This window comes from Pseudorca crassidens, chromosome 8 (assembly GCF_039906515.1).
Source record: "Pseudorca crassidens isolate mPseCra1 chromosome 8, mPseCra1.hap1, whole genome shotgun sequence".
In the NCBI taxonomy this organism is placed as follows: domain Eukaryota; kingdom Metazoa; phylum Chordata; class Mammalia; order Artiodactyla; family Delphinidae; genus Pseudorca; species Pseudorca crassidens.
The window spans coordinates 55,668,881-55,683,093 of record NC_090303.1 but is presented as its reverse complement, the minus strand read 5'-3'; the positions used below and the strand labels follow the sequence as shown (position 1 = coordinate 55,683,093).

The window sequence follows — 14,213 nt, the reverse complement described above, 5'->3', positions numbered from 1 at the left end:
CTGAGAGTGGGTGAAAAATGCAGCAAAAGGTGAGTTTAATCAATATTTCAAAGTAAATAATTTTAAATAGAGATTAAAAACAATGTTTTGTTGGATAATAACAGCTGACAAATCAGTATAAAACAGGAAGAATTCTTTGGAGTCATATCTATAGTTGTGCAAATGGCATGTTCAAAAGGTAAACTAACCAGGATCCCTATGAATTGAGAACTTTTTAAAACTCACAGTTCAGTTATTTTTCTTAAGATGTTATCCTAATTTTCATTAAAATAAACATTTCAGCAAATCTACTATGTATAAATCCTCTATAATCCAGCATTTCATTATAGTTTTACATTTTTATTTTCTCTTCTTTTTGGGGTACCACATGAACACCACTGAAACTGTATACAGACAGGTGGCATTATCCTATAACTTGCAGACGACCAACAAATAAAGCATTATGGGGACTTCCCTGGCAGTCCAGTGGTTAAGACTTTGCCTTCCAATGCAGGGGGTACAGGTTCGATCCCTGGTCAGGGAGTTAAGATCCCACAGCCTCGCGGCCAAAAAAACCAAAACATAAAACAGAAGCAATAACTGTAACAAATTCAATCAAGACTTTAAAAAAATGGTCCACATCAAAAAAAAACTCTTTAAAAAAAAATTAAAAAGCATTATGACTTTTACTAGTCAAAAGGGAACTCCTCAGACAATAAAATATTAGCAGGGATGTTGAAAAACTGGAATCCTCATACACCGCTGATGAGAATGAAAAACAGTGCAGCCATTTTGGAAAACAGTTTTCTTCATTAAACGGTGAAACACAGAAGAGTTACTATATAACCCAACAATTCCACTCCCAAGAAAACATATCTCCACACAAAAACTTGTATACTGATTTTCATAGCAGCATTATTCATAATAATCAAAAAGTGGAAACCCAAATGCCCACAAACTGACGAAGGTAAAAACAAAATATGGCATATCCATACAACGAAATATTATTTGGGCATTTTTAAAAGGGAATGAAGTTTAGACACATGCTACAACATGGATGAACTTTTAAAACATTACGCAGAGTGAAATAAGTCAATCACAAAAGGCCACACATGATTCCATTTATAGGAAATGTCCAGAAGAGGCAAATCCATAGGGACAGAAAATGGATTAGCGGTTTCCAAGAGGCTAAGTGGAGAAAGAAAGAGGGAGTAACTGCAAACCGGTATGGGGTTTCTTTTTGAGGGTGATAAAAAACGTTCTGGAATTAGACAGTGGTGACTGATGCAGAACTTTTTGACCATATTAAGATTAGTAGTGAATTATACACATTATGGTATGTGAATTATATCTCAATAAAGCTGTTATTTTAACAAAGAGAACTGCTCCCTCGTGATTGTATATATATTTTTTTTTTTTGTGGTACATGGGCGTCTCACTGTTGTGGCCTCTCCTGTTGCGGAGCACAGGCTCCGGACGTGCAGGCTCATGGACCTAGCTGCTCCGCGGCATGTGGGATCTTCCCGGACCAGGGCACGAACGCGTGTCCCCGGCATCGGCAGGCAGACTCTCAACCACTGCGCCACCAGGGAAGCCCCTCGTGATTGTATTTTGAAACTGCCCATTCTACCAAAAAGAAAAAAAAAAAAAAGATCACAATATGCTCTTTAATTGTCTGATATTGTTATTCCCACAAATTGCCTCTTCTGAGGTAACATGACACCAAAATTCACAGGCAATGTCATCAAACTCGAACTTGAATTAAGTGGAAAAGTCCAAGGTTCCCAAGTTTCTAAAAATGCCCATTAATCAAAAAATAGCAAAGTATGTATATCTAAATTTAATCTATCGAGGGGAAGGGCACCAGTAGACTGGGAGACAGGAGATGGCCACCTAGTTTTCCTTGTGTACTTCCAGCAACTAAATGTTTCTTGATGAATTAACTGATTAATGCTAATGCTGTCAATGCCATTGACTGTAATTTCAGGCTGCTCCTAAGACTTACGGTTAAAAAATATAATGCACAACTTTAGAAACTCTTGTTCCAGCACCCACCTGATAACACATAATTGCTTGCACTATATGACACACCTTAACTGAAGGCAAAGGTCTTATAATAAATTACCATATGATATAAAAGTGCTGAACTACTGCCTAATAATACTAAATGAAGTCTAGAACTTATTTACAAAACCACTATATTTTACCACAGATTTGGTGAAGTCAAAATCTCCAACAATTCCCTGTTGACGGTTTAAAGCAAATACATTGTTCTGATGAAGTGATCCATGAATTATGTCAGCCTTGTGCAATGTATGCAGGCCCTGGGCAACACCTTTCATGACCTTTAAAGCTTCCTACAGACAAGTACATACAAAAGAAGTCAGGAAGTAGACAAATCATTTTAACAGCTGAACATTTTCTCTAATTAAAAGACTTTTCCAGAAGTGACTAAGCTTCCTCCAAATGAACCTTTAAAAAGAATACAGCAATAGAGAAAGAATTAAAGGACAGAAGTCCTGATTATGTAACTGGTAATACCATGTGGTGTGTGTGTGTGTGTGTGTGTATGACTTAGAGACTACAGTCTCTAAGAAGACTTGGATTACAAATAATGAGCAGAAGGCATCTAAAAAAGAAAAAGAGACTGAAAAAGTGTTACTGGGTAGCAAGAATCTGGGCATCCTTTATTGTTATTACTAATATAAATTTACAATAGAAATTAAAGCTATTGCTTAAAACTTAAAATACCAAGTGCTATACTACACAATTTACATACAGTACAACTTAATAGTTATAAGGATGGGCTTTGGTGCCAAAAAGACCCAATTCCAAGTCCCAACTCAGCCACTGGATGAGGGACCCTGTGCAAGTCACATTAATCTCTGTGAGCCTCATTTTTCTAATCTGTATATAATAGGATAACTCATATCACAGGGCTGATATGACAATTAAACAAAATGAGTCAAAACTGTACACTGTATAAAGCATGTAGTATATCCTCAATAAACTTTAGATGTTATTTTTCTCATTTAATACATCCATGGAAATAAGGTTTTTTTACTTACTTCTAAAGTTAAAGGCATGCTGGATTGAATAGCACTCAGGTTTGCCCTAGGATAGTATGGGACCATCAGATAAGCCATAGGATCAGACTGAGAAGCAAAACAGAGAACGAGAATCTAAGTGAAAAATTCTTCAATATATTTTTAGTATACAATGACTGTACAAAATAACTTTTCTGGAAAGAATTACTTCTGTGCTGTGCAAAAGCTTTTAAGTTTAATTAGGCCCTGTTTGTTTAGTTTTGCTTTTATTTCTTTTGCCTTGGGAGACAGATAGGAGAAAATATTGCTACAATTTATGTCAGGCTGTTTCTTCTACGTTCTCTTCCAGGAGTTCTATGGTTTTATGTCTTACATTTAGGTCTTCAAACTATTTTGAGTTTATTTTTATATATGATGTAAGGGAATGCTCTAATTTCTTTGTTTTACATGCCTAGCACCACCTTTTGAAAAGACTGTCTAATTAAACTTAAAAGCTTTTGCACAGCAAAGGAAACTATCAACAAAATGAAGACAACCTACGAAATGAGAGAAAATATTCACAAATGATGCGATTAACAAGGGGTTAATATCCAGAATATACAAAAAGCTCATACAACTCAATATCAAAAAACACCAATCAAAATATGGGCAGAAGACTTGAATAGACATTTTTCCAAAGAAGACATACAGATGGCTAACAGGTACATGAAAAGATGCTCAATATCACTAGTTATTAGAGAAATGCAAATCAAAACCACAATGAGGTATCACCTCACACCTGTCATAACGGCTATCATCAAAAAATCTACAAATAACAAATTCTGGAGAAGATGTGGAGAAAAGGGAGCCATTATACATTGTCAGTAGGAATGTAAATTGGTGTCGCCACTATGGAAAACAGTATGGAGGTTCCTCAAAAAACTAAAAATAGAACTACCATATGATCCAGCAGTTCCACTCCTGGGTATATATCCGGAAAAAACAAAAAAAACTTATTCTAAAAGATACATGCACCACAATGTTCATAACAGCACTATTTACAATAGCCACGACATGGAAGCAACCCAAATGCCCATCAATAGATGACTGGATTAAGAAGATGTGGTAGATATACAATGTGATATTAGCCATTTAAAAGAATGAAATACTGCCATTTGCAACAACATGGATAGAGAATATCATGCTTAGTGAAATAAGTCAGAGAAAGACAAATACTATATGATATCACATACGTAGAATCTAAAAAATAATACAAATGAACGTATATACAAAACAGAAACAAACTCACAGACATAGAAAACAAACTTGTGGTTACCAAAGGGGGGAGGGAAAGTGGGAGGGACAAATTAGGGGTATGGGATTAACAAATACAAACTATTATATATAAAATAGATAAGCAACAAGGATTTACTGTTTAGCACAGGGAATTATACCCATTATCATGTAATGGAATATAATCTGCAAATATACTGAATCACTATGCTGTACACTTGAAACTAACACAATACTGTAAATCAACTATATACTTCAATTTTTAAAAAGTTAAAAGGAATTAATTCTCTAAAGCTTGGAGCTAAAACGCACTTTAAATAAAATGTTTTCTGCAAGAGATTAGCATAAAAACTTTACCTTACACAAAAATAGGAATATCAATGGTAGCAACCCAGACTCTTCTTTAGCTTCTCTCCAAGCTCTGTGATACGCGGCTGCTCTCTGAATTACCCTGGCTTCTGTGTCGACATCCACAGAATAGCCCTTGTACCAAAAAAAAAAAAAAAAGAGGGATTGGCAATTCCAAGATTAAAAATCTCACTCTAATTATATATCATTCCAACTTAAATTAGATTTTTATATAAGTTAAAATATAACTAAATTTATTTTTTTAATACTTTTTCTATCTGCTTTAAATGATATGATATAGAAAGAAAAGAACATTTCTACCAGTAGCTTAATATACACTCTACAATATGCATTCACTAAAGCCAAAGTAATTATCCTACTATCATGATTAACAGTTTTCCAGGTCAATGAAGAGAAGAAATCAAAGAACAGAAGACTGTGTTGGCAAAATAGTTGAGATTTCAAAGAGAAATGTAAGAAAAACAAGAATTTTAAAAGCCTCTTGGCTAGAATGTAATAAGTTCACCCGAAAAAAGGAAAGCAAGTATATTCTATTAAAGACATACATTATTTAGGGAAATGAGAGAAACTTTAAATTCAAAATTAGTTCCGGCAACCACACGGGAAGCATAATCATCGTACCAGTCAATTCACATAATTTAGAAAATAAACAGTGGGTCTTTACTTTCCTGAAAAGTACCACCAACACTCCCCTTTGTACTTCTGAATCTCCCACAAGACCAAAGAACTTACCTTTAAAAGAATTATCTGCCCGTTAACCTCAGAACATACCAAAGGACGCTTCCCGCTAAGTTCCTTCATGGGCTCAGCATCAAGAAGATCCCTTTCCAAGCTCATTGTAAGAAGACCACCAGAGTTCTAGGCACAAGTTTTTGTTACAGTTGAAGAATCCAAATAATCCCAGCACTTTTAAATAACCAACAAAATTAGTTACATACTATTAGATGGACTGGACATCAACCCTACTGGAGACACCAATAAATAAAAATATTTAAAGTTTCATATTTTTTCTATTTCCTGACTCTTGAACTCCCACCCAAAATGTAACGACCATACGTTTAATCATTGCAACAGCTCTCTAACAGATTCTTAAGATGACTGGGAGGAACCAGACGTGCTTCCAAGGGACCCTGATATTTACTTGGAAAACTTCATGTGTTTCCTAAAAAATATTAAAATGATGACAAATAAAAAGGAGACTGTACAATGGGAATGAGATGTCTAAAAATTATGACTACTGTGAACTCTAACACCCCTGCCTCTGAAGTGGAATCCTCAGAAGTGAAAATGGCTTTTAAATAATTTAACTCTACTAGGTATTTCTGCTACTTTTTAAAAGGAACAATTTTTTTTGCACTAAAACATGACTATCAACATTTTAAATCAAGCTGAGTTTTACTATGGTAGAGTTTTAGTAAGAGGGGTTGTGAAATTTTTTTTTTTTTTTAAAGTGTTGTCAGCATATTTAAGTAAGCCACAATACATAATCCACAGGGGTTTCCTAAGGATACATCACAGGAAAACATCTTAAAATAATTAAAGGCATCCATAAGCCACAATTCGAACCTTTTATAATCTTCCACAATAAAACAGATTAGCATATTTTTAAAATTAATTTTCAAGTCCTATATAGCACCACATATTCACTCACCCATCCTATAAGAGAGAGTCTCTAAGCAAGAGTTAAATAATTGCAAGGAAAACACTACATTATTTTAAAGTTCAGTCTGAAAAGATTATACAGTAATTGCTTTAACAATTTATGGGACTTATTAATCTTACATATTTATGAGTTCACAAGTCTATGTGAACATCCCTTTATGTACTGTATTTAAGCTATTATCATGGACTTAATGACAATCTTAAAGAATACACATCTTGGGCTTCCCTGGTGGCGCAGTGGTTAAGAATCCGCCTGCCAATGCCGGGGACACGGGTTCAAGCCCTGGTCCGGGAAGATCCCACATGCCGTGGAGCAATTCAGCCCGTGAGCCACAACTACTGAGATTGTGCTCTAGAGCTTGCGAGCCACAACTACTGAAGCCTGCGTGCCTAGAGCCTGTGCTCCGCAACAAGAGAAGCCACCACAATGAGAAGCCCATGCACCGCAACGAAGAGTAGCCCCCACTCGCCGCAACTAGACAAAGTCCCACGTGTAGCAATGAACACCCAATGCAGCCAAAAATAAATAAATAAAATTAAAAATAAAAAGAAAAGAATAAACATCTCATCTAGTCCCTCATCCCTAGCAGACAACATAAAACACAGAGCTAACAGATTCTGCTCTGAGAGCCGAAGTTTACCAATCCTGCTCCACAGAGTCCTTCTAATACACTGATCTCCCAGACTTTGAATCCTGCCTGCTTTAACTTAAAAGATAAATTCTGTTTAAATTCCTCATGACTATCAGTGTCCTGCTTTTTTGTGTGTGTGGTACGCAGGCCTCTCACTGCTGTGGCCTCTCCCGCCGCGGAGCATAGGCTCCGGACACGCAGGCCCAGAGGCCATGGCTCACGGGCCCAGCCGCTCCGTGGCACGTGAGATCTTCCCGGACCGGGGCACGAACCCGCGTCCCCTGCATCGGCAGGTGGACTCTCAACCACTGTGCCACCAGGTAAGCCCAGTGTCCGTCCTGCTTTTATTCTAACCTGGAACAGAAGCTAAACTGCTTCATCACTTCAAAAAATAAACACCTGTAATTCAAATAAGTGCCATGCAATGTATTGAGTGGGTATGAGGAAAAGAGAAAACAAAGGAAAACATGCAAATTGATATAAAAATTGACATAAAAAACATGCAAATTGATATAAATATAGTATGCAAGTATTAAAGACAGTCTTGAGAAAAGTTCTAATAATACCTAAAAACCACTCCTCAGGAAAATTTTCATAAAGTAAGGATATTATAAATTTAACACTAACATACAATGTTAACGTCATCACTTTTCAACACTCTCTGCAGAATAGTAATTCTCAGGGGAAACAAAGCTTACCATGTACTTAAGTAATCCTATTTCAGGATAAAGTAGAGGAAGCTCAGGGAACCATTTCTGTACCAAGCTATTCAGCTTCTCCTAAATTTAAAAAATATTTTTATTATAGATCAATATATATTCAATTGTGACATGTTGGTAACTCCCTTATTATATATCTAACAAGATATATAATCTAATAATATATATAACCTCATAAAATATATAATCACTGATTTGGCCTTCTGCTACAAGAAATATTAAACGAAAACCAAGAGTCATTTGGTTCTAAATTACCATCTTACTAACAGAAGAAAAACTTAATTACCAATTTTAAGCTTAATGTACATATACAGGCACAAAAGCTTGCCTAAGGTCAAAAGTCCATACTCATTCACAAGCTAAAATGAAAAAGTGTCATGAAAAACCAATTTGAGTCATAAAATTGTGACTATTTCTCAAAATAGTAGAACACAGTACAAACACAGAACAAAACAGAACACAGTAACATTTTAAAATAATGGCTATTTCATGTTAGGAAGAAAAAAATCATAAAAGCCTTGAAAGAAAAAATTAACATGTAGCTCTGCAAAAGCTACTTTGAAGCAAATGTGTAAATTGAGAATCCTTAGAAAAGTCACATCACATGTTTATTCAGTAAAACTTCTAGATACTTATCAAGTTCCTGGGAGATAGCTATTTTATCCAAGGTTCATAAGGTGAACAATGAAGCACACACTGTCAGATAAGTTTGCTAAATAATGCGTAACACTTAAAATGCCTATTATTTTCATAGTATTTTTATTTTTCAGAGGCACTGTTTCTTATCTTCTTTCCCATAACATCCCTGAAACATAAAATACAATATTCTTTCCATTTTAAACACAAAATATGCTGACTAACTCTTCCAAAGTCACAAAAATTCATGGTAGAACTTTCCCCCAACCCAGCAGTTTTATTTTGTTATATTCTTCAATTAAATTATGATGCCCTATTAATGTTTTCATTGCAGTTTTAAGCTAAAATGATGTTCATACAGATTTTAATAAAGGAAAAAAACTTTAGGCTTTATCTTCAACAGAAAACAAGCAATATGCAAAAGTGTCTGTTATGATCTCGATTCTTGTAAAAACAAGCAGAAAGCAAACTAAAAGGAAGTAAACTCAAAAGTTAAATGTGATTATACTACTGTTACCACTGAGTGAGAACATTACAGATGATGTTTCTTCTTCCTTATACTTTTCTGTAGTTTTCACATTTGGCACAATGGTTATGAATTATTTTGTCATCAGAAATTAATTTCTAAATTCACAAACATTACTATACCAACTTAACTATGCCAATATAACCTCTGATCTTTTGATTATAGTACACTTCATAAAAATGGATATTTGAATTCAATTTTTACAGTAGAAACTAATTCAAAATTTCAAAGCATCAAATACTTACATATTCCTCCCGCTCATGATAAATTTCCTGAAAGACACTATTCTGCAACTGAGTTATTTCCTGTTTTATTTCCTCAATCTCAGATCCATCGTGGTCATCGGACTTTAATCAGAAAGAAAAAAGTGACCTTATAGACTTATGAAAGTAGACTCAAAACAAGTCTTCCTAGTAAGAATTAATGCAACTTCTACAGCAAATCACTCTGTCTGATTTCTATTCATCCTTCTATACCTAGCACATAACAATCTCTCATAACACTTGTCGAATTAATATTTATTAGTTTATTCTAATCCTGACTTTTCCAAAACCTACAAAAAGGAATTATAAAAATAAAGTCATAAAATTAATTACATAGATTTTTCTTATCTCTTAATTTGCTGTACATTTTCTCTAAGATGACCAACTGCCACCATAAAGTAAATGTCAAGAATAGGAACCAGAATACAATTAAACTCCCTGGAACCTTTTTCTATGTAAGATTTGATTTTTAAAAAAATTAGTAAACATGTGGCATGTCTACTACAAGAAAGACAATGTAGGACTCACAAAGACTCCATAAAACTCTAAGATAATTAACAAGCCTCCTTAAAAGGTACATGTTTTCAAAGTTAGATGTTTCTATAAAAGTTAAAAAATTAAACTAAAAAAGACCCCATTCCCCACAGCCCAAAATAGGATAAAACTAGAAAAATTTTAAACTATTAAATTAGCTCTACTACATGCTTAAATGCTCCAATGAGGAAGAAAGCTAACTCAAGTTGGATTAAGATATAATGTAAATCCCTTTGACAAGTAAATTCTTTGTTCAAGGAAACAAAGAATGCCAGTTTATTCACAGTTTCAAGCCTAAAGAAGGAGGTTTAGTCCAGTTTAAAGTGTCCTAATTCTTCCAGTTCTATTATAATATGAAAACAACTTAAACTATTTGCAAGAAATAGTATGTCCAGCCATTAAAAAGAGAGCTAACAAAAGACATCCTGATCTTTACAACAAAATTCTGCCTTTGGGGGAGTACCCCATTGCCTTGCAGCATGTAGCAGGCTTGTTTTTAATAGACATTATAACAGTCCATTATCAACAGTTTTTTAAATTATTCGAAAATGCTTATCTTACTAACAACCAAGGCAAAGATGTAAAATGTATTTTTAAAGCACTTCATGACATGGGAAAATGTTTACACTATTAACGTAGTAATTTTATTTAAACACAAACACAGAAGGGAAAAATAAAACAAAATGTGAATAATTTTAAAGAGTGTATTTATGCATTACTCTTACGCATAAATAAAATGAGGTACACACAGAGTTCACTAAGAACCAACTGTTTCCTTACTTCTTCCAAATTATTCTTTTCAACCAATTTCCATCTCAGTCGAGCCTTTAAGCTTTTCAGTGTCTTTTTAATGGACAGCAAGTGATCCACATTGGGGCTCTTATTTAAACATTCAATAATCTGTTTCTTAAACTAAGTGAGAGAAAGAGTTGTTATATTTTCAACACACAGACAACAATATTAATCGAACAGTCGCTTCCTGACCACTCATTAATTTTCTATTAAGATTCAACTAGTATTTACTGAGTTCAGATTGAAATAAGAAATTCTTCAATTTTCAACAAGACAATTCTACCCACTGATTTCTTAATTATCCACATATCTATTTAGAAGAGTATCATTCTAGCAATCAAAGAAACAACGGGAAAAAATATTTCAAGCTGAGACATGCAGTGAGACACACTTTGCTACAGAAAATGCAAATTGAATTTCTAGTGAGGATGTAAATTGAAATTACCCTTCCCAAAAGTAGTTTGACAATATGTATCAAGTTTTAAGAATGTTCATTCCTTTTGACTTAGTAATTAACAATTTTTAGGAATCTATTTGAGGAAATACACACAAAATTATGTACAAAGATTATGTACAGAGCTTCCCTGGTGGCGCAGTGGTTGAGAGTCCGCCTGCTGATGCAGGGGACATGGGTTCGTGCCCTGGTCCGGGAAGATCCCACATGCTGTGGAGCAGCTGGGCCCGTGAGCCATGGCCGCTGAGCCTGTGCGTCCAGAGCCTGTGCTCCGCAACGGGAGAGGCCACAACAGTGAGAGGCCCGCGTACCAAAAAATAAAAAATTTAAAAAAAAATAAGATTATGTACAGTGTTATTTATGGTAAAAAAAAAAAAAATGGAAGTAACCTTAACATCTGATAGATGAAAGGTTAAATAACACTGTACATCTATGCAAGAGATGATGTTTTAATCACTCAAAATGACCGTATACAAGAATTATTAATCATATGGGCAAATGTTTATAATACACAATTAAATGAAGAAAACATTTTCAAAACAGTTTACAAAATGATGCAGTGTACATAATATTCATACATACATATAAGTCACCATTCACAAAGGAAATACTCTGAAACTAGCAGTAAGTATCTCTTAAGCAAAGGGGACTATAATCAATGTTTTATTTCTTATCTTTCTGTATATACCAAGTTTTCTACTGTAAACTTGTATAGGCAAAAAGAAAATGACGGCTTCCCTGGTGGCGCAGTGGTTGAGAGTCTGCCTGCCGATGCAGGGGACACGGGTTCGTGCCCTGGTACGGGAAGGTCCCGCACGCCGCGGAGCGGCTGGGCCCGTGAGCCATGGCCGCTGAGCCTGCGCGTCCGGAGCCTGTGCTCCGCAACGGGAGAGGCCACAGCAGTGAGAGGCCCGTGTACCGCAAAAAAAAAAAAAAAAAAAAAAAAAAAAGAAAATGATAAAAGTTATGTTTTAAAGGACATAAGAAAATCAAAGATTTAAGACAATAAAAAAATCTCAATATATTTATATCAGTGAAATGTCATTTCCACTACAGGATGAATTTAATTATATACCAGCTAACAATGGCTATAGTGTTTTTCTACAATAGTAAATAATTTATCTACACACTGGGTATTAAACTACTTGTGAAAATTTAAGTATTAAAAATTTCAAAGCATCAGTATATAAGACCAATAATATAAAGCATAATCCAACCTCAACACTGTCCTTGTACTTGGATTGTACTGTGGCAATAAGCCTTTCCTCTGAACGGATCTTTTGTACTACTTGACTATATGCATTTAAAGTGATCTCCTTGTCTGCATCACCTTGCTCCTAAATGAAATCATACACACAGATTTATATACAAAGGAATACAAAATAGTTAAAACCTTCGATAACAATGGATACACTTTAAAATGATATCCTTAACGAATTTCTATATCTATTTCAAAGTATTTCTTAAACATAGATATTTTTCTAGGGAGAAGAGAGATTGATATCAAAGATGTTCATACAGGAAATTTTATTCCCATAACGCTATTATACTTAAAGCTGTCTGAAGTAGAGTGTTAAAGGAAATCAGGGATACTGTTATGCTAAATGTAAGAACTAAACAATATATAGAACTTCAACACTTTATTTTTAGATATCTGTTAACAACTCCTTCTAAAATCAAGCCTGACTAAGCCATCTAAATAAGGACAATTTGACAATAGGGAAATATAGTAATGCGTATTTTTTAATGCCAATCTTTATAAAATCACAAAAGGTAAAGAGAAACAAGCAAAATAAAGAACATAACCAATGAGACTTTGGTAGGCAGCCTGAGAAACTGGTTAAGAGTTCCAGTGAGCAATATTAACATTACAAAATACACTAATTTTTAACTTTACACAGCAAAAGAGAGTATACACAGAAGGGAAAGGGAGCTACTAATCAAACTTGTGTATCCACTTCCAAGAGCTGTTTCAGATTTTATTTCAAGTTTTCACAAACTCTAAAGAGTCTTATCTTACACTTACAGTCACTGGGTATGACGGACTCAAGAATCAAGTGCTAACGAAAGCTGACACACTCAGATTAAGAGTTGTTTTCCTGGGGCTTCCCTGGTGGCGCAGTGGTTGAGAATCTGCCTGCTAATGCAGGGGACACAGGTTCGAGCTCTGGTCTGGGAGGATCCCACATGCCGCGGAGCAACTAGGCCCGTGAGCCACAACTACTGAGCCTGTGCATCTGGAGCCTGTGCTCCGCAACAAGAGAGGCCGCGATAGTGAAAGGCCCATGCACCGTGATGAAAAGTGGCCCCCGCCTGCCACACTGGAGAAAGCCCTTGCACAGAAACGAAGACCCAACACAGCAAAAATAAATAAATAAATCTGTTAAAAAAAAAAAAGAGTTGTTTTCCTGGAATTAAACATTAGATATTTTTTTCATGTGAAATATCCTACTAAAATCAAAATACCAACCACCCTGTGGAAGAATAAGACTTCACACTGTATTTGGATTAGAACTTGACGGTGTTACTATCTCAAATAGGCCTTTACGAGGAAAGCTAAGACTAGTCTTAACACTCTACCTAGTAAGGAAACCACTTTGCTTCAAAGGAAGCAGTAATAAGACTATCAATACTCACAATCAGAGATATCTCCAGCTCTTTGCAGACACTTGACCCAGCCTTCTCTAGGATTTCATCAATATTACCAATTGTGTCTTCAGAAGTCAGTGATTCTTCCACAGATAGATCAAAGGCCTCGTGTGCAAAAATAAAAAACATGAAGTATCTCATTTAATTATCTCAATTAGTATTGTGTCCTTATACCTGGAGCAGAGCATTAACCTATGTACTGGGCAACGAGGGGGAAATAAACACAAGAATCTTAAAGTACAACCCTCACAAAACTTATGCACCAGAAAGAAAAGGTATACACACCTCACATGCCTAAAGAAAACACAGATTTTTGTTTAGGTAATTAGTGATTAAGAGAGATGAGAGGACAATACAGAGGAAAATTATGAAAAAAAACAGGGACAAGACCAAGATGTTTTGGGGGAACAGTAAAAGAGGCAGTCTGACTAAATACTGGTAAAGAAACTTGACTGCTCAGGTAGCAAGTTTAAATCTGACAGGTAGTGGGCAGACAATATCAGCGTTTATACAAAGAAGGGGTATGATTATACCTGGTACTTAATGATGACCCACTAGCATTAAGGAATATGAAGATTCAAAGTTAAAAATTAAACCCTGATAGTTTCCATCTCATTAGGAAAACTAAGGTGCTTTCTATCAGGAAACAGACTTTATAATAAGGTGTTAAATAGAATAG

At 35.1% G+C, this 14,213-nt stretch overlaps 1 protein-coding gene across 2 annotated transcripts in view; it reads right to left on the bottom strand.

Annotated features, from left to right (window-relative positions):
• The window catches only part of STK31 (serine/threonine kinase 31), an 84,959-nt gene that overhangs the window by 34,971 nt on the left and 35,775 nt on the right, over positions 1–14,213 (bottom strand). For both annotated transcript variants that reach the window (XM_067745538.1, XM_067745539.1), the window contains exons 12-20: positions 13,523–13,639; positions 12,103–12,222; positions 10,420–10,551; positions 9,088–9,189; positions 7,660–7,740; positions 5,400–5,525; positions 4,656–4,781; positions 3,048–3,134; positions 2,187–2,336 (exon numbers count right to left, since the gene is read on the bottom strand). In XM_067745538.1, the coding sequence (XP_067601639.1) occupies positions 2,187–2,336; positions 3,048–3,134; positions 4,656–4,781; positions 5,400–5,525; positions 7,660–7,740; positions 9,088–9,189; positions 10,420–10,551; positions 12,103–12,222; positions 13,523–13,639 (1,041 nt within the window). The remainder of the gene's footprint in view (positions 1–2,186; positions 2,337–3,047; positions 3,135–4,655; positions 4,782–5,399; positions 5,526–7,659; positions 7,741–9,087; positions 9,190–10,419; positions 10,552–12,102; positions 12,223–13,522; positions 13,640–14,213) is intronic.